The 19,474-nt window shown below is 40.8% G+C and overlaps 3 protein-coding genes across 7 annotated transcripts in view; 1 reads left to right on the top strand and 2 right to left on the bottom strand.

The window, feature by feature from the left end:
- The first annotated feature begins 287 nt into the window (after window positions 1–287).
- thoc1 (THO complex 1) lies at window positions 288–6,729 on the top strand. The gene is made up of 21 exons (XM_075483174.1): window positions 288–370; window positions 565–638; window positions 722–782; window positions 854–923; window positions 1,314–1,432; window positions 1,527–1,575; window positions 1,702–1,797; window positions 1,954–2,036; window positions 2,823–2,896; window positions 2,975–3,083; window positions 3,220–3,354; window positions 3,488–3,588; window positions 3,689–3,755; window positions 4,253–4,303; window positions 4,409–4,479; window positions 4,625–4,720; window positions 4,985–5,050; window positions 5,164–5,247; window positions 5,369–5,516; window positions 5,612–5,696; window positions 6,300–6,729. The coding sequence occupies exons 1-21, from the start codon at window positions 323–325 to the stop codon at window positions 6,575–6,577; spliced, it is 1,965 nt and encodes a 654-aa protein (XP_075339289.1). The 5' UTR covers window positions 288–322; the 3' UTR covers window positions 6,578–6,729.
- Window positions 6,730–6,934: 205 nt separating this feature from the next.
- usp14 (ubiquitin specific peptidase 14 (tRNA-guanine transglycosylase)) lies at window positions 6,935–13,510 on the bottom strand. Its single transcript, XM_075483185.1, has 16 exons — window positions 13,361–13,510; window positions 12,361–12,506; window positions 11,937–11,969; window positions 11,707–11,811; window positions 10,868–10,971; window positions 10,626–10,684; window positions 10,403–10,533; window positions 10,188–10,268; window positions 10,016–10,098; window positions 9,724–9,838; window positions 8,978–9,043; window positions 8,785–8,877; window positions 8,553–8,681; window positions 8,342–8,402; window positions 7,851–7,958; window positions 6,935–7,760 (listed from the first exon to the last, which is right to left on the bottom strand). Exons 1-16 carry the CDS (start codon window positions 13,374–13,376, stop codon window positions 7,618–7,620), a joined length of 1,473 nt encoding a protein of 490 aa, XP_075339300.1. The 5' UTR covers window positions 13,377–13,510; the 3' UTR covers window positions 6,935–7,617.
- A 956-nt stretch (window positions 13,511–14,466) lies between these two features.
- The window catches only part of rock1 (Rho-associated, coiled-coil containing protein kinase 1), a 28,962-nt gene continuing 23,954 nt past the window's right edge, over window positions 14,467–19,474 (bottom strand). For 3 of the 5 annotated variants that reach the window (XM_075483182.1, XM_075483184.1, XM_075483180.1), the window contains exons 28-33: window positions 18,367–18,437; window positions 18,153–18,241; window positions 17,991–18,069; window positions 17,607–17,868; window positions 16,436–16,643; window positions 14,467–16,179 (exon numbers count right to left, since the gene is read on the bottom strand). In XM_075483182.1, the coding sequence (XP_075339297.1) occupies window positions 16,128–16,179; window positions 16,436–16,643; window positions 17,607–17,868; window positions 17,991–18,069; window positions 18,153–18,241; window positions 18,367–18,437 (761 nt within the window). In that variant the 3' untranslated portion in view covers window positions 14,467–16,127. Of the gene's footprint in view, window positions 16,180–16,435; window positions 16,644–17,606; window positions 17,869–17,990; window positions 18,070–18,152; window positions 18,242–18,366; window positions 18,438–19,318; window positions 19,369–19,474 lie in introns of those variants that run through there. The other 2 variants (XM_075483183.1, XR_012772835.1) reach the window with 2 other exon arrangements.

Here is a 19,474-nt window from a genome sequence, read left to right as displayed (position 1 = left end):
CACAGGTTTTTTTTAAATGAGTTTATGTGGGTTTTCAAAACTGCAAATAGAGCATAAACTGATCAACTGTGCAGAGCTCTTTCAGCATTTATATCATATGACAAAATATAGAATAAAATGTTTTATTTTTTTTTATTCAAATTATATTCATGATTGACTTATGTCTGATTATTTGTGTGCAGTTATTTAAATAAAGATATTAAGAAAGAAATATAGAAAATTACTACAGTATTATCTATTGATTGGAAAGGGGAAGAATTTAATACGCGTTCCAAGATACCGGAAGTGCTTCAGCGGCCATTCCGGTTGCCAAAGTGTAAAGATGTCGCCGTCCCTATTTAATTTTATCGACGCCAAAGACAAATTTACGGTGAGAAACTGCGAAGTTTATTTTGATTTTTTATATGTGAAAACAAGTGTGCATTTTCTCTATATGCTGTAACTGAAATCATAATTTCAGTGATGTTGGCAAAGCTAACAGCCTGTTCTCGTGCTATTATCACAGATGTAGTGAATTAAGCTAAGCTAACGTGAATCTCTCCCTTCCCTCTCAAACATCTGCAGGTTGCTGCCAGAGAAAGTCTTCCTAGTAAATGCTGCAAACAGATAATTGGTGTATTTAATCAAATCCCTGGCAAGTAAGTTGTTCTCATGTCGCGGCTTGGGTTGCAGTTTTAAAGCGGGCACACATATAACTTGTATCTCTCTTTTCATGGCACAGTGAGACGGAGAAGAAGACCACACTTGACCAGGCTTTAAGGGGTGTTCTTGGTGAACAGATTGTAAGTTTTTTTTTATTTTTGGGTAACCTAACAGTTCTTAGAAAATTTGAAATAATACTTTATCTCTGTAGGATGAACAGACGGCGAGTTGTGACGACTACCTGTCTCTCATCTACCTGAGCATCGACGCTGTTACAGAGGGTACGTTATAACTATTAGTCTTCATTTGTATTGCTTTGCTCTGGAACTGAATCTGGCATTTATCAAAGTTGCTAAATCTTTGGGATTTCTTTTATTATTCCTTAAACTCCTATGAAATCTTAAAGAGAATATTCCTTAATAAAGGAACATATAAAAGCATACCTTTTTAATTATGTCTCAAACAAACCACATCTTAGATCAGTTGGATGGTCATCGCAGACCAGTATAGCACCACCTTGTTTTCATTCTTCCCAGTTTCAGAAAGACTGTCTTATTTCTTTATTTGGTTTTAGCAGATTTTGATTGTAGAAGTATCGAAAGTCTTCTGAGCAAAGTCTCTTTCGAGCAGCTGAAGACTTTTTGCTCTTCTTCGGCCATGTTTCCATTCAGGTATCTGCTCTGCCACAACCCCGTTTGTCCTGCTGGGAGACGTACTGGATTGCCTTCCCCTCGACCTGTGTGACAAAATATTCTCTTTTGTTGAAGAGAATGTCTCCACCTGGAAATCGGTAAATAAACGTGGCTGTTCAGTAGAGGTAGCATACATTGTTCAAGTGTAATCTATATTCTTTAGTTGTTTGTCTGTCTGTCACCTTCTTCCAGAGCTCCTTTTACACGGCAGGGAAGAACTATCTGTTGCGGATGTGTAATGGTACAGTGTGTTTTTTCTTCTTCCAGTTTTTGTTCTATTCAAATTCTTTTTTTTTTTGTCCACTCATAAGACTTTGTCATTTTATAAGGCAATGTTGTTACAGACACTCTTTTGTTTTTTGTGTAGATCTTCTAAGACGGCTGTCCAAATCTCAGAATACAGTATTCTGTGGGCGAATCCAGCTTTTCCTGGCACGTCTCTTCCCTTTGTCTGAAAAATCGGGTAAGAACAAAAATTGTTCACCTTTTTAGAAGGAGACAACATCAACCCCTGACATCAACATCAAAATTCCAATATTGCGTCACGAACATGTTCTAAATTTGTCAGATTATATTCATATATATATATATATATATATATTTTTGTTTTTTCTTTCAGGGCTGAATCTGCAAAGCCAGTTTAATCTGGACAATTTAACCGTGTTCAACAAAAATGAACAAGAAAGCAACCTCGGCCAGAAGGTGAAGTGTCGACACCTGATTTATTTATTTTTTTGCTTGTGAACTCTGTGTATTAAAGGGATAGTTCGCCTCTTTTGACATGAAGCTGTATGACATCTCATATTAGCAATATCATTTATGAACATTGACTTACCCCTGCTGCGTCCTGTGAGACGAGTCCCAGCCGAGTTTTGGAGTTGACGAAGGTAGTCCGGCTAGTTGGCTGGGGCTTAAAAAATAAAGCGTTTAGCTTCTCAAAACAATATGCGTTCAAAAGAGTAATACATTTGCATCACAAAATTGTTGTCCAGGAAAAAGTCAGACCTCACAATCGCTTGGCGCTATTTTTGCCTCCCTTGATATCAATGCATCCAATGTAAACTGTGCAGACTGAAGAGCAGACTGAGCACTCCCCTGCTTCCGAGCAGCAAACACCGTAATAGGTGCGGCTATCGCTAGGTGGCTGAACACATTGATATGAAGGGAGGCAAAAATAGCGCCAAGCGATGTGAGGTCTGACTTTTTCCTGGACAACGATTTTGTGATGCAAATGTGTTACTCTTTTGAACGCATATTGTTTTGATAAGCAAAACGCTTTATTTTTGTGGCCCCAGCCAACTAGCCGGACTACCTTCGTCAGCGCCAAAACTCAGCTGGGACTCGGCTCACAGGACGCAGCAGGGGGTAAGTCAATGTTCATAAATATTATTGCTAATATGGGATGTCATACAGCTTCATGTCAAAAGAGGCGAACTATCCCTTTAAGCCAGAACTTTTCATTTTGATTTTCTGCTTCCGTGTTTATAGAGCACAGATGAAAAGGAGGATGGTATGGAGGTGGAGGAAGGGGAAATGGGAGAGGATGATGCACCAGCGCCATGGTAAGTTGAACCCTCGCTTCAAAGTATGCCACAAAGTTATCTCATGTATATCAAAAATGAATAACACTTTGCTTTCAGTTCCATTCCGATTGATTACAACTTGTACAGAAAGTTCTGGACACTGCAGGACTACTTCAGAAACCCAGTACAATGCTATGATAAATTCTCATGGATGACATTCCTTAAGGTAATGCACAGCACAAATGCTTTTCCACTTGCACATGCCCTGGCTCTACGTGTGACATGTCTCTACGGCTACACAAATAGATGCTAAAGAAATAACAACTCACTGTCTGTGTACGTGTTTCTGGAATACTGCTCAGTACTCGGATGAAACCCTCGCAGTATTCAAGAGCTACAAGCTGGATGACATGCAGGCCTCTAAAAGGAAGCTGGAAGAGCTGAGAGCATCTGACGGAGAACACGTTTACTTTGCTAAGTTTCTCACAAGTGAGAAGGTGAGAACATTTCGGTTTGTGTTACCACACCGTGTGACAATATGGTGCAATCTTAAATGACTTTGTTGACTGGTCACTGGTCCTTTTAACGATGGGTTGGACTCGACCGTATTTCTCCTCTCTCTGTTTGCAGCTGATGGACTTGCAGCTCAGCGATGGAAACTTCAGGCGGCACATACTGCTGCAGTACCTCATCCTCTTCCAGTACCTGAAGGGTCAGGTCAAATTCAAAAGGTGAAGCATGTCTCTCAGTTGTGTGACAAAGCAAACATCAGTCATGCCGAAGTCCTGTTTTTTTTTTTTTTTTTTTTTAATACTTAATGTCCTCCTACAGCTCCAGCTGCATTCTGAATGATGATCAGGGTACGTGGATTGAGGAGACGACTAAACTGGTTTATCAGGTCAGTTGAACGTTATATTGTCATCTATTGTATTTGTTAGAGAGCATTGAGAGTCCCTGAAACAGGACTATTCCTGTAGTATTTAAAGTGCCCGAAAGCACAGCTTCATTAATTCCAGATCTGGCTCCATAGCCAAACGGAGTTATCAGGGATGAAAGTCCTTAAATATGCAACCAACACACTAATCATCATCCCAAATGAGTTACAGATGTTTTTTATGGAGATAGTAGAGAGGGACAGCACCTGTGGAGCACTCAAGAAATCAAGTCTTTAGAGTAGAGTGGCAACACCAAAGCTGTTCTAGAACATTCCTCTCTAAAAGGCAACAGACAAGCTGCTGGGAGTTTTGCCAAAAAGCATCTGAATGGCGTCCAATCTGATGCAGTTAAGATTGAACTAATTGACCTTCCATCTGTGGAAAGCAGATGAAGGTATTTCTGCCAAGGTTTTTGTGAAATGTGTTATAAACCCTGTTGACGTGTGCTCTGTTCATTTAGCTCCTGCGAGAAATCCCTCCTGATGGAGACAAATTTGCCACCATGGTTGAGGTAAGCCATGCCTTAGAAACAATGAAATCATTAAAAGAAGCCTGCCTGTACACATTCACCCTCGAGTTCTCTGTCACACGAGAAATGTTTGTCTGTTTTTGACAGCATATCCTCAACACAGAGGAGAACTGGAATGGCTGGAAAAATGAGGGCTGTCCGAGCTTTGTGAAAGAAAGGTACAGAGTGAAACGTAGCCGTGGAAAGTAACCGTGATTTGTATGCACTGATTGGTTGGTTACAACAAAAGAGTGGTGGGTGTGTGTCAGCTTAAACTAGCATGACAAAATGACGAGTGGTCCCACTTGTTTTTCTCTGCAACAGAACAGTAGATGACAAACCTAAAAGACCCACCAGGAAAAGACAAGCTCCAGAGGACTTCCTTGGAAAAGGGCCAGACCGCAAGATTTTCATGGGAAAGTATGTTATCTGACCGGAGGCAGAGTGGGCTTATTGAGTAATGTGAATGTTTTAAGTTTGATATTTTGTTGGCAAGTGTCCATCCTGCATTAAGGTAACATCGGGCATTGTAGGAAAGCTTTATATCTAAGCTCATTGCTTTGTACCGATCGTGTTCTATATTTGTGTAGATAAAATAGATCGGTCTATGATAACCAGCTGTGGTCTATGACCAAAGAAACAATGGAGGTTAATCATAATTCAAACCCATTTGTGTTGTGTTAGCGATGAGTTGACTCGATTGTGGAACCTGAACCAGGACAACATGGACGCCTGCAAATCAGACAGCAGGTCAGTGGTTCACAAAACAATGTAGCAGATTACAACATTCACTGGTGTGTGTGCTTGTGTATAGGAAATGAGCTTTGTTTGATAGCTTTGTTGAGTTTTATTTTTATTTCCAGAGAGTTTATGCCGTCACTGGATGAGTTCTTTGCGGAAGCTATTGAACAGGCCGACCCAGCCAACATGGTGGAGGAGGAGTACAAGTAAGTAGACACCGTCAAGTCTCCTGTCAGAACGTCTGAAAGTTGGTTAATTCCAGCTCTGTTTTAATGCTCTTCCCGAATCTTCCAATTTCTTCACCTGCCGTTATCTAAATCCTTGTAGAGTTGTGCGTAACCCAAACTATGGCTGGCGGGCTTTGAGGCTACTGTCCCGGAGAAGTCCACACTTCTTTCAGCCAACTAACCAGAAGTTCAAGAGCCTGGCCGACTACTTGGACAGTATGGTTAGCAAACTGGCCAAAGAACTGCCGGTGAGGGATTTGTTCAAATCTTAAAGTTACCAGTTTTCCTCATTTTACAGGGAGTGAACTATTGTTTAATGCCAAGCTTTGCTCTGAAAATGTAGAAGGATATTCCCTCCGAAGAAATCAAGACGGGAGAAGAGGATGACGACGATAATGGAGACAATCTTCTCAAAGATAGCAATGACAGTGAGTTTCAGTTGTAACCTTTGCACTTCATATTGTAGGAAGTGCAGCTGTTACCAATAATGCCGTCTTCCTCGTGTCTAACGCAAAGTAAACGTTTTTAATTAATTTATTTTAAAAAGGTTTATTTTTTTTTTTGTACCCGTCAGGTAATCTCATCATATTCATCTTCCCCTCAACAAGGTCTAGCAGCCTTTTCTTTCAGTCGTTCCACCAATTAGAGCTCAGATCAAATCGCGTCCAAAACCGGGGATGTTTGCAGCTGGTCGTGCGTTGTTTTATGCAGCAGCGTAATTAGGCTGACACCTCCACCCTTCATTATAGTCAAAGAGTAACTGTATATGTATGTGCAAACATAAAACACAAAAACTGCCGACTACAAGGTTAGCATCAGCAATGTCTTGCTGGTGTCTCCTGTAGCCAAACAGATTCTGCACAGATGACAATCTTTGGTGACAAGCTGACCACTTGTCATCTTCAAAAAAGTCAATGCCAAGCTGTATGTTGTTTTTCATTCCATCTTTTATACTTTGTTCTTATGTTGGTTTGCTCATTTCCATCTTCAGAGTAAGTGTTCTCATGAAGCTCCTGTGTGTTTTCTTCAAGGTCCGAGCATTCAGAGCAAACTCGTGACAAACCAGCAGATGGATGACGTTGCAGCTAAACTGGGCGCTCAGTGGAAGACGCTGGCTTCTCATTTGGAGATGAAGGCGGCAGAGCTGCGGGAAATCGAGACTGACAGTGAAGATGCCGACATGCAGGCAAAACTGCTGCTGGTGGCCTGGCAGGACAGAGAGGGAACACAAGCTAATGTGGAGAGCCTGGTTGCAGCTCTTAACACTGCAGGGTTCTCCCAGATTGCGGACTGCCTCAGTGAGGCTTAAAACAGACAATTTGTAGTTTAATCTGTACTTTCATTACACTGTCGCAGCAAGCTTTTTCATACAGAAAAAAAAAAGCCGTCAACATTTTTGTATGTAGTGTAGGTTCGATTTTTCACTGTAGAAAATCCAATAAATGTTTTTCTTTTACTTAATGCTGACATTAAGGAATCTTGCATTTTGATTGAACAGTTTATTTCACCACCTATGAAAAGTGATCAATAACTTATTACAGTGTTGATGTTGGAGGTTTTTACACATCGTGGCAGGGTGACGAGGAAACCTGCAGAGAAACAAAGTGAAGCAAACTCGGAAATCGGTGCCACTGGCAACAACGTCAAAAACCTAATGAGCAAACCATGACGGTAGAATCTCAAGCCTTTATTTAACCGCACACAGTTCACCACGAGGGCAACGTGTCCCGAACCATTTCCCCACACACACACACTTCCCCAAAAAGAGCTTTAATGAAGATTTGGCAGACAGAGCCTCATCTGTCGATACATTTTGAGAACAATCACAGGAGATGATGTGAGCCAAAGCACTCGAAAGACCTGAGACTGAACCCAAATTTCCTAACGGGCCAACAGGTGAACAAGTCTTTACAGTGTTCTGTAATACATCTGCGACGATACAAGCCAGAATGTCAAGGACAGCAGCTTGGCTAGGCATTTTGTACAAGTTGATTAAGTGACTAAAGAGAAATATTTAGCTTTTACGATATGATCGCCTTATCAAAGGCTTTAAAAAATATACAATGCGTATAAAACATTTAATGAAACTGCAAGAGCTCGACTTATAAACCTTACGGATCCAGTCCAGAGATCGCCTTTCAACACCTCTCCATTTTCAAAGCCCACTATGTTCGAATATTTAACACAATTTGTTTTACAAGCATTTGTGTTGGTTACAAAACAAACAAAACCAAAAAAATTAAGGTAATTAAATCTTTAAAGACACCAGTTTTATTGCACATCTATGCAGACAGTGCTTGGAAATGGCAATCTGTATGTGTGGATGCAGTCTAAGGAGTCTCCCTCCAGCTACTGTTCATCAAGTATTTCCAGCCGGCGGGGCCCGTACAGTAGAACATACGCTATATGCCAGTCTCCACCACCAGACAGTCGCAGGATGTCCTCGGGAGTTACCACACTCACCTTGTCGTCATCAAACTTCACCCACTCATCTGTCAAGGGACAAAGAGATTAAGATGAAGCTCCTCGATATTCTGATTTGTGTCTGGTGTGCTGCGTTACTAGGAAACAACCGTGGTCACCTTCTTTCCTCTTGACCCATCCCACATAGTGACCTGATGAGCTGGAGCGGCCCTGGTGCGTCAGCACAGCCTGCAGGTCGTAGTAGCCGCTGTTGTTGGAACCAAGGTCTGCAAAACAGTTAGAAATCCTTAAATTCAAATGACCTCACACAGAAATGCTTTGGTCCTGCTCAAAAACACAGATCCGTTTACAATGAACCGAGTGAAACCTTGATTTGAGTTTCCCTCTGTTAGTCTACGCAGGCCAAATCCTATTTTGTCGGGATAGTTGCGAACATGGCTGTAAAAACATGCCTCTGCTAACAGCATACAAAAAAAACACTTAAAACTGACCTGCAACTGCATTATATTCCTGCATCTGAGCCTGTGATATGATTTCATTGTGCCATGTTACAGATGGGTGAAGGCATATTTTTCTTCTTCATGTTGGGATCTCTTCAGAAAAATCTTGCTAAAAATGTTTTTGAAAGCATTTTGATGTTGCAACGTACCATCAGGGAACGAGAAAGGCTCATATTTGACTGCTTTCGCTGCATCTGGCTTCTTCAACACCTAAAACAAACAACAGAGACGCAATGAACTGGTTACTGTGATAAATGTGTAAATTAACTTATCACAATTTTTCATTCCATGAAAGAAAAAAAAAAAAAAAAAAAGGGGGAAAAGGGCTTAAAACAGCCAAATATACATATATATTTTTACCTTCTGTTGCTGTTTCTCTAGCTTCTTGTCCTCATCCTCCTTAAACTTTGACCGGATTGTCAACATTTTCTGCTGGACCTCTGTGGTACACAGCTCGTACACATCCAACATGAGAGGGAACTTGACATCCTTAAAAAATAAATAAATCATACAATGTTTGAAAACTAAAGTTCACCAGCGAGCCACGGAGCGGCCCGTTAAAAACCCAGAAGGACAACGGAAATAGACCGACCTTTAGAACTTTTGCATTGACAGACTCCTTCTCTTTGTAGAAAAATCTGACCATTTGAACAGTCAAATAGGCAGGGAGACGGCTAAGCTTTGACTAGAGAGAGAAGAAGGAGAAAAATTTTCAAAAACAAAACAAGATTGCAAAAACATTGAATGTTGTTACTGAAAAAGGAGCTTTACAAACAAACACTTACAGATTTTATATACAGGGCATTTCTATCCAAGGTTGGAGACATTTTTGTGATCTCTTCTTGCAGTCTCTGGAAAACCAAAAAACATATATACATTATATCCTCATTGATGGGTGACAAACTAACCATATACAACTTGTGTAATATGCATGTGTATTGCCAATATTTCATTTCTATTTATGACCCCAGTCTGAACGAGTCATTGCCAGTTCATATTTGGCGTAAGCAATAATAAAATTCAGTTATGTGGGGAAAACCAATCTTACTCTCACGTGCACGCTTTTATTGCAACATGAACCGTCATGAACGTCAAACTGAAGCTTTTACAGCATCTGGTGACACACGGAGCGTCCTAATAACGCACGCCTCTGTCTCCACGGTTGCCAGGTCCACTCATTATAAGCTACTCGCTTGGTTTTGAACTTGCTTACAGAGATCAGGTCGTTTGTTTCTGTCAAAAATATCTGGTAACCCAACTCCAGCAGCAAAGTCGGTGCACTGACTGGAGAAACAGCAAGCGGTGCCTCCGGTGTTGGGATGCAGTGACATCTAGTGGCACGCAATTTCCAACCAACTTTTCTACAAAGTGACGCGTGGAAACCTTAACTGTATTAAGACCTAAAATTATATGCAGCTTTTTGGTGGGACTGCTTTGAGTGACAGGTGAGTTACAAATCAAACAACCGAGCTGGTGATAGCTGAAACTGCAACAATGTCAGTCTTTTATAAACAGAGGGTGGTTGACGTACCAGCCTTAGTCCTGTTGCAAGATATTTGACTTCTTGATTGATGAAGCAACTGAGCTGGAGCTGGCTCTCCTTGCCCTTGATTGGCTCTTCTTCCTCAGACTCTGTGCATTTCATGCTGAACAACATAGTTAAGAAACACTCTTGCAGAGCCATTGGTCATTGCTGCGTCTTACTTAATGTAACACGCAACCGCGACAGTAAACACGGATCCGTGAGCAGAAACTTGTAGAGGCCAACTATCCTGAGCACAGAAACGAAAGGCACGATACACACAAACACACCGAAAGGATACGTAGTTTCGTATTCGACACCAAAATACTGGTCAATGAAGTTCTTCTTTGAAGAGGCGGAGGCAGCTCCACTCTCAGTGTCGGTCTAAAAGATGAGCAGACTCAAACTTTAACTCGTCTATAGCACATTTTCTCTTCGCTATATGACACGTGGTAAAACTTTTTGTTTTTTACCTCCATGGCAGTCTCTGGCTCTAGTGGTTCCAACTTTTGCTGAAGCACTCTCATCATCTGCAGCCAGCATTCATTGGCATCCTGAAAAGTGAAAAAAAAAAAAAAGCAAAGCAATGTCAACAGATGCAACCGTGGGCTTTGTGCAAGAACAAGAGCGTTTAGTACAGCAAACCCAGGGTGACGGAAGAGTCTCAGAGTATTAAGGAGTTCCTCACCTGCTGGAGGTACTGTCCCTGGTCCCCTTTCTCAGCAAACTGTGGAAAGGCCATGTGAAGGAACTGCAACAAAATAATGGGTGGGAGGCTGGACGAGGTCTTCTCCATTGTCTCATATAAATCACGGAGGGCTAATAATGAAAGAATAAACACAAAAAGCACTTTAGATGCACTGAGAAGTTTGAGAAATTGAAATATACGCGGTGTTCACTATGCTTCACACCTGCTGTGATGTACTGTGATGGCGCACTCGCCCCTGAAGATCGCAGAGCACCTGAATACCTGCAGAGGGAGGAAGACACCTGATTTCAGCAGGAACAAGACTACAAAAGCTGAGGAAAGGAAAAGCTCGGCTTAGGTGCGAAGGACAAAAATGACTGACACAACTGATTCAACATTGTGAGCCAACTAAGCACACAGTCTATCCGTGCTGTGCCTTAAAGGTGTACGAGCAGGTAAACGCACCTCCTGAGTGCGGTTTTAAGCTCCGGCACCGAGCGTAGACACTGCACTGTGGCGTTCATGTAGCAGGTGTTGCCCAAGTTTGTCAGCCCACAAGGCAGCTCCATCTGAACATGACAACATCGAGAGCGGCATGAACTTCTCCTCCAAGTATCAAAATAAAACACAGTTTTGAAAGACGTAACAAATCATTTCTGATCTAAAAAAACAAAATAAAACAATAATAAACATGTAAAAAAAAAAAAAAAAAAAGATTATGCGTCATCACAAACAGTAGATTATGATAACATATGACAACACAAATCGACGTGTCTTTTAATCTCAGAGAATTCAATATTCCTTCAAATGCCGCTAATCCCAAACAAACATCAGCACAATATTCAAGGGTCAGCAGTGTTCTAGTTATATCGGACTTGGAGTTTAGTGCATACTCTCTCTTCTTTAACAAGCTTTGACGTAAATTTGTGAGAATAGCAAAGCACCTTTTTCACTGCAGCTTCATTCGTATGGACTACATTGGAATACACGTTGTGTATTTGATAAAATATTAAAGATGTCCACAATCGTGTTTTCATTTAGCTATTTTTTCTAAAGCTTATGGTCCAACTGAATAGTTAAACAATTTTAAAATCATCTATTGTCTTTTCCTTTCATAATGCATGGTGCAGCATTTTCTATGCTCAGGGAGATACGGTAATAAAGAAAGCACTGAAGCTCCTTTCCTTAGCATTTGGAGAACTTAAACAGCTCTTATTGTGGCTGAACCTTCCACTTCCAGGTCATGTCATTTAATTCTGAACCTTCCCAAGCAGAATAGACTACACGACGGAACCGTTACTCACCGCCGAGGCCAGCTGCTCCTCAGTCATGTCCTCTACAAACATGGGTCGGACGGCAGGTTCCTCAGGCAGAGCATCGGCTGAGCCCATCATCAGCAGAGTCATTCCCTACAAACACAATAAAAACAGTCATGTTAAACAGATTATTGGTTGGAATATCTGAGTAAAACTGCAAAAAAAAGATAAAAAGATTCAGCTATATCCCTCCAAAGAAACCTCAAAGAAATACTCACATTTTTCAGTTTAATGTTTCCCCAGTCATCATCCTAAAAAGGAAGGTGAAATCTTCATTAAAGTCAAAATGCATAAGGAATAACATTTGTCCTTACAATACAATGCAGACAAATATGTGTCCCATTACTGGAGTTCAATATTTTATAGGATGAGGAAAAGGAAAAACAATATTAGTGTTACATACTGGCCATTAAAAAAAACAAACAAACAAAAAAAAAACATAGTCAACCACTGGAATATGGAAGATATTTAGAGCAGAACAGCCTTGATCGAATGGTAAAAAGCAATGCTTCTTGATGAATTCGGTTTACATCAATGGTTACAGGCTTTGGATTGCATCGGTTGAACACAAGAAAGGAACTGTACAGTATGCTGCCTTGTCCTTTGACATAAGAAACATTTAGCATCATATTATCTTAATACCTTCAGAGTGCCTCCCTTCACCATGACCTTCTGTCTGTCTGGCTGAACTCCTGTCAGCGCAAAGAGTTGAGCCTTGAAAACCATGGGTGGCTCCTCAGTGTTGAGCTCTACTGCATCGAACTTCTCTTTGCCCCATTTCACATTTACTGAAAGAAACAGAAATAGTACGTCTACATATCAGCCTTCCGTGGGGCGTGTTGGGAACACAACTTGTCAGACTGCTGCCATGTATGACACAGCATCCAGTTGGCAATAGTGAAGAGTAGCAAGGAATCACGCAGCTACGAGGGCAGTCTTGCTGACAGTCGGTCGAAAATGCAGCAGATATACTGCAGTTACGCTTCCTACCTACTGCAATTAAGTGCTCACTTTACCATGCCAGACCACAGCTGTTAAAATAATAAAACATTCTAGTCTGACGATTGTATTTTTTCGCAATAGTAAACCGCAACATTTCAAATGTGGCTAGCTTAATTAGCAAGCTACCTATTACTAAAATACACATTTAAGTTCATTTTAAACTATTAAAACAAGACTACTTAAAATAGCAAGAACTCAGACAAAGCACCCATGTACAGTGAGATACAGATGCAGTAAATAGTTGGGCAAAAAGTCAAAATTTAACAGTTGTCATGCTAACTAGAGTAGCTTGACAGTTAGCTGCAGTAGCTGTTGTTTCGTGTCAGGTGCCAGTTAGCATAGCCGGCTTCGCAAAGCATGCCCCGTAAACAGAATCAGCAATTAAAACGCAAAAGTAGTCTGACAACTTTTACGTGTTTCTTTGTTTCACACTGACCTTTCCTGAAATAACTACCAACTGGTAGAGAACTTAAAACGTCGCAAAGTCAGTTTACCACTGTTAGCATGCTAACTGCATATCACGCTAAACAGCTAAGCTAATGTAATACACCCTGCCGCACTACAAACACGTGTAAGGATTCGTAATTAATGATTCTTATCAGGGCAAGTAGTATACTTTATTCGTTTTCTTTTAACATACCTGTAAACACAGGCATGGTTGGCAATCTCTCACTTCCTCAGTTTATTTTCCTGTTCGAGTCCACCGGGGCGCGAATCAAGACTTGGCTAGTTCTCAACCTGAACTTCATTCAAACAGAATGACGCTGCAACAACACGCTGGGATCTTATCGATGCGCTCGACGTCTGCCAGTCGTCCTGTTGCATTCAACACATCAAAGCTGTGCGCACGCAGCCCACTGTTGAATAGGCCGTGTCAGACATTTAATGGGCTGTTTCAATCGGGATCGGTACTCGTGTTTCTCCCGTGTTGTGAACTTTGAACAGATAATACTTTTCCTCATCAGATACTCTTACAGCTTGAGGTGAGTTTTAACAAAATGCCGGAGCCACTCTTCCTTCGACTTCCTCCTTCCTAATTGAATTAGGAAAACACATATTTGTGCGAAAAACGATGACAAAGCGGTCTTGTGGCGCAGATTACTTCTCCAGTCAGGTGACAGGACCACAGCCTAAGCAACTAAAACTGTACACTCTTCAGAAACCCGACATGCAAGTTGCACACAGACTGCTAATAGAAGAATAAAACATATGTATGTGTGTATGTAGTAAAAACCCAGTATACAAGATATGATAAAGATATGTTTATTGACATATCCATCAGTGCGGACTCCAATGCAATTCAACCATGCAAATTATCCAAGACAAGAGTAGATCATATTTCCAGTGCTGTTTTTTTAACTTTTTTTTTTTTAAACTGAAAAAAAAAAAAAACAACTTACAAATAAAAAGACTCTGGAGGTATTCCATAATCTTTCTGTCTTTCATTATATACACTGAGAGAGAGAGATGGAGGGGGGGATTGCATCAACTGGACATTACCATGCAGGAGAAACAACCTCTTACTACTAACGTGACAACCATTCACACGGGTCGAGTCACTTTGGGTACGTCCTCCTGAAATTCGTCATATGACATAAACCAAGTTCGATACTTTGTTTTTCGACACACACTCTATTGCAATGTTTCCACAAAGAGGTCATCCGATATATCACTTCTAATATTCAAAACCTGGAGAAAGGAAGTTCTGATAAAACCACAAATGTGTGGCGGTTTCTTTTAAAAAAAAAAAAAAAAAAAAAAAAAAAAAAAAAGATGGAAGAGTTAAGCTTTGCGTTGTGTTGGAGCAAAAACAAAAAATGAATTGAGAAAAGCTTTTGTGTGTGTGCAAAAAAAACAAAAAACAAAAAAAAACAGATATGGCAGTAAAAATCAATATTCAAACGTTAAGGCACTAGGTGGGCCAAATGCTACACCAGTTTAGTCTTCTACAAATAATTTACAGTCAAGTCAAACAGTGCAGTTTTACATTTGTTAACTTAATGTTTTCCTTTTGAGCCATCTATCTATGAATCAATGTAAGGCATTAGAAAAAAAAATAAAAATTAACAATACAAGAAAAAATATTACAGAGACAATGTACCAAATAAACAGAAAAAAATCCATTTAGTTTTATGACTCCTATATGCCATTACAATGGAATTTTCCTTATGGCTTGGAGCAATAAAAATAATAATAATAATAATAATAATAAAAATAATGCATAGATTTAAATGATGATCTTGCGTGCTCCTCACTCAATACTCAAAACAGCTAATACTCGTGTCCCAATATGCCGTCCCAAACTTGATAATTGACTTGCAGAGTGATGAGAATACAGGCGAAAAGACCAGAGACATTATATGAAGGCATCGGGCATGTTCTTTTTTTGTTTTGCTCAAAGATCTGTCAGGCGGGGAAAGAAATGACTTAAAAAAAAAAAAACTACTTTTTTTTTTCACTCCTGAGACACAACCTTTCACTACAGCTCTACAATCCCTGTATGACAGTACCTTAAACCGAAGACATACTTGGTGGAGTCCAAGCAAAACCCCCCATACACATTCCAGCTTCCATTTCGTCTGTCACAAAATACGAACGCCTACATGACAAGAGTCCTTCCATCTCTCTGTTGTCCGTCCTTCTTTCAAGGCGAGTGTGCCATCTTGTGGTAGAAATAGAGTGCTGCAAGTTTGTTGATTTGGATAGCGGTTTTCCTCTGAATGTAGAAAGGCAGATGGGATTCTTTATTTTTTTTTTTGGGGGGGGGGGGGGGGGGGGGGTATCGGCCACGTAATGTCCATGATGCCCTGTGTCTGACATGAGTTGCAATTTTCCATTGCATGTGATTTTTTTTCTGTTTTCTTTTTTTGTATTTTGAATGCATTTTCAATGTAGTACAGGCTTATCCATTTTTGTGAAGCAGGAAGGAGGGAAAGTTTAGAAGTCCAGAAAAATCCCAACGGTTCAGATGGTTAGCTGCAAGAAAGAACAGAGACAGAGCGTCCAGTAAAACAAAGACAATACCTTTTACCTTAGTTAGTAACCCAGTCTAAGACACACAGGAGAAATGCTGGCTTACAGATGGTGGAAAAGCATTAACAACTTTCAACATATTTGACAAGGGGGGGGGGGGACGACAATAAAATCTGGACAATTTTAACGAAGGGCAAAGTAAGCCCTATGAAGTTAGATACTGAACCCAAGAATACATTAGTGCCAATTAGAAAAATCCCAAGTGTCAACTGCACAGAGCCCAGGAGCCAACCAACCAACCAGGAAGTGTCTGTAATGTTAGAAACAGCCAGTAACACAGTTAATAAATAGACAAGTTTAAAGCTGTGGGGGAAAGCCTAAAAAAAAAACACCAAAATAAAAAAAAAAAGCAACATGCTCTGAAGAAGTTCCTGTCAACAAGTGCTGGATGTTGTGTCTGCTGCTTGGAGGCTGGACTGCGCTCTGCTACAACACAGGAGACAAACAGCAGTTCACATGACTGACTTTACCACAACTCAGCCCACAAGCTGGGATGGAAAAAAAAAAAAAGAAAAGACTTCTGACTCAGGCACATCCTCATTTACTGCCTGAAAAAATGCAGTCTAGAGTTATTCCAATATTACAAAAAATAATAATAATAATAATACTCATATGCAATAGTAGCTTATGAAATTAGAAAGAGTCTGAATGGCCAGGCCATAGTTCCAAACTGTCAAGTTACCTCAGCTTTCCCATATTGCTTTTAGGGTTCTTGCGGAAGGACTGGTTGGGTCCGGAGCGGGTGGACATGGAACGCGGAGAGGCTCTGGAAAATGTCGCTGGTGGGGTCTTGGGAATCTTCTTTCCAAGGTGGCCAATCCATTTCTTTTGCTCATCTTGGGTAAGTGCCAGTAGGAGCATGTCCCGGGCAGAGGTCACATCGTAATTAACTGCGGAGAATCAAACAGAGTGTTGGAGATTAACAATCAAGTTGAACGGATGCGAACTAGCCTGCTTGTGCAAGTTGACAAAATTTCCATGTGTATTTACCATTTTATTTCTCATACACAGCAATAAAAAGACCCGCTGATTGCAGTAGAGAGCAAAGGGAGATACACTGCATGGATATGTGGATCAGGTCCAGTTCAGTTGATTGTCTAATGCAAATATTAGTGTCAAGTATCAAAATACCCCGACCACGACAACTGTCTTGTAAGTCAAGGCTTCAACCCTTCAACATGTCTGTTACTTCCATGATCAATTCATATTTCTGTCCTTCCTTTGGACAATAAAACTCGTTTTTGAAAATGTAACACATGGACGACTAACAGTACAAACCAAAAGAGTTCAACTTTATATAACAAGACAATTGATACATTCTCATCTATGCAGTAAAAAACACTTTTTCCATTCTGAATTTTATTGAAAATAGAACTTAAACTGACTGAGTAACTAGTTTGGTGACGTAGTTGCCATTGTGTGCTGACCAAAGCCCTTTTGACACTGGACAAAAAAACAAAAAACAAATCCCTGACTTACTTTGGCCAAGAGGCAGTGAATCGCACAGCTCGCCAAAAATGCAGGAATTAAAATACTCAAAATACCAATTTTATTAGGAGCAAACTCCATCCAACACATGTTTTCTGACTAATAACACCGAGTTTAATCTGATCTACTGGTTGTTGACCAAAAAACAAACAAAAAAAAAAAAAAACACAGACATCAAAGCTAGGAAAAAACAACTAATTTGTTGTGTTTATCTCAAGCTATTAGAATCAGTACGAATATATCACCAGCACTTGGATTACAACTTTGCGATTAGTCGAATAGGATTACTCCCGTTTAAAAATGCATGACAAAATAAGATATACATGTTCATGATAACGGCTTTCACCACAGGAGCAGGACTTTACCTTTGCAAGGAGTAATAACGTCCTCCTTTTTGTCGAGGTGGTCCTTGTGGCACTTCACGTGGCAGCGGCGACATTCCAGGGCCGGAGGTGGCTTGAAGACGTTCCACAGAGGCTTGGAGCAGGCCTCGCAGTTGGAAGGGAAGTGATACAGTGTGGGGATGAACTCGTGGCCTTTGTGTGGGAGGCAGTTGGTCTTGTCCCCCTGAGGGACCGTCTCCATGTCCGCCTCCTTCCTGCACTCTCCCTCGTTGGCATACAAAATCTGAAGAGATGGAGATGGGGCTATGTCACAAATTCTGCCTCAAAAACACTAGAATCCAACAGAGGCTGAATGGAAATAAAAGTTTAAAAGATAAAACTCCCGAAATGGCAGGGGCCTCCTACCTGGAATATCCTTGGAATCTCTTCCGTCTCAGCTCGGTACACATCGCCTTGTGTAACTGCTCTCACATGGAACAGTTTGCTGCACGAGAAATTACAGAATCTCAATCAGCGGAAATGCCAACAAGTGAACAGCAGTAATGGCGTGGAAAAGGAAAAACTTACTCGATATCTAGTACCATCGAGGGGTTAGACTGTTCCTTATCCTGCTCGTCGTTGTAGAACAGAATCTTCTTACTGCTCACCACCACATACTGAAAATATTGAAAAGACCATCAGAGGAAGCCTGATTTTGCCCTCAAGTCGTTGGCTGTAATTGTTGTGGCAGCATAACAAAGTTTAACAAAAAGCAGGTGAGCATTCCAAACATGAAGCATACCTGCTTCTTCCATCCATATCTCTTGATATTAGCACGATTAGGGATGGACAGCCAGCCCTCCAATCTGGACTCTGAAAAGCAGCAAAGAAACAAACAAAAAAAAAGAATTGACTAAATGTGCAGTGAATTAAAGACATGGGAAGCAGGCCATGCAGCAATTAAATCCAAACTCAACTGGGGAAAAACAAAAGTCAAAGGTTATACTGCTGCACTACTTTTGAACAAAAGATGAAACTCCAGGGGGAGTTTTGAAGGGTTTAGGGTAACTCCACTGGAGCAGGTGACAGGAAATTACCGAAGATATCCCATGCAGCAGGAAGATATTAAGCAGAACTAACTCATTTCTACAGCATGTCAAGCGTGTGGAAGTGTTATCACTCACTCCTTTTTCAGGAACAAACGGGTGCACTGCAGGTTACATTTTGACACAATTTGAAGTTAAAATCAAAAAAGGCAAGGGCATGCAGCTGAAACAACACAAGCACCATAGAACCAGTGAATTTAAACAGGCTAGTCTACTATATGTGGCAGTGTGACGGAGGTCTTCGTGTCCAACAGAGTAGTACTTCTGGTGATCATGCTGACAAAGACACAAGAGTGTTCTCTTCACTCTCAGGACGCGTTTGAAAGGTGCTGAGAGTGATGTGGTAAACCTCACACAGGGTGCTGCTAGTAATCTGCTCTAATTTGGTTGGGGGTAGCCTGGTGACATTCGGTAAATTAAGTGCCAACATTGTGATTTAACATCTCATTAATGTTAGTCATTGATGATTTTCAAGAGGTCATTTACTCCCAGGTCTACTGGGCTTCTTTCAAAAGTGTGGCCATTCTTCCAATAGATACAGCACCTCTGGCAAAAGAATACTAAGGAAAATCAAGGGGAAACGAGACGAAACACACAACAGCTGCAGCACAGGGCGGGCAAGAAGGACTCATCCACTGAGTTACTCACAGAGGAAAAGGAATGGGAGTTACAAAGATAAGAAGAGCAAGGAGAACCAACTGGACATGAGGGAAATAAGAGAGATTGATTTAACCACAGACACCGACATACAAGAAAACATACTTAGAGCAAAGTATAAGTAACAGCTTATTTAAGAAAAGTTTA

The sequence above is a fragment of the Odontesthes bonariensis genome, chromosome 14 (genome assembly GCF_027942865.1).
Source record: "Odontesthes bonariensis isolate fOdoBon6 chromosome 14, fOdoBon6.hap1, whole genome shotgun sequence".
Classification (NCBI taxonomy): Eukaryota; Metazoa; Chordata; class Actinopteri; order Atheriniformes; family Atherinopsidae; genus Odontesthes; species Odontesthes bonariensis.
The sequence above is the reverse complement of the archived record's forward strand: the minus strand, read 5'-3'. Positions and strand labels throughout refer to the sequence as shown.

Excerpts from the sequence above, each read along its gene's own strand:
- thoc1 (XM_075483174.1), top strand. The coding sequence starts at position 323 with ATGTCGCCGTCCCTATTTAATTTTATCGACGCCAAAGACAAATTTACG. Across the intron at positions 5,517-5,611 it reads AACTGGCCAAAGAACTGCCG|AAGGATATTCCCTCCGAAGA; the intron begins GTGAGGGATTTG and ends CTGAAAATGTAG. Across the intron at positions 5,697-6,299 it reads TCTCAAAGATAGCAATGACA|GTCCGAGCATTCAGAGCAAA; the intron begins GTGAGTTTCAGT and ends GTTTTCTTCAAG.
- usp14 (XM_075483185.1), bottom strand. Across the intron at positions 10,972-11,706 it reads AGGAGCAGCTGGCCTCGGCG|ATGGAGCTGCCTTGTGGGCT; the intron begins GTGAGTAACGGT and ends TGTCATGTTCAG. Across the intron at positions 10,099-10,187 it reads AGCCAGAGACTGCCATGGAG|ACCGACACTGAGAGTGGAGC; the intron begins GTAAAAAACAAA and ends CTCATCTTTTAG.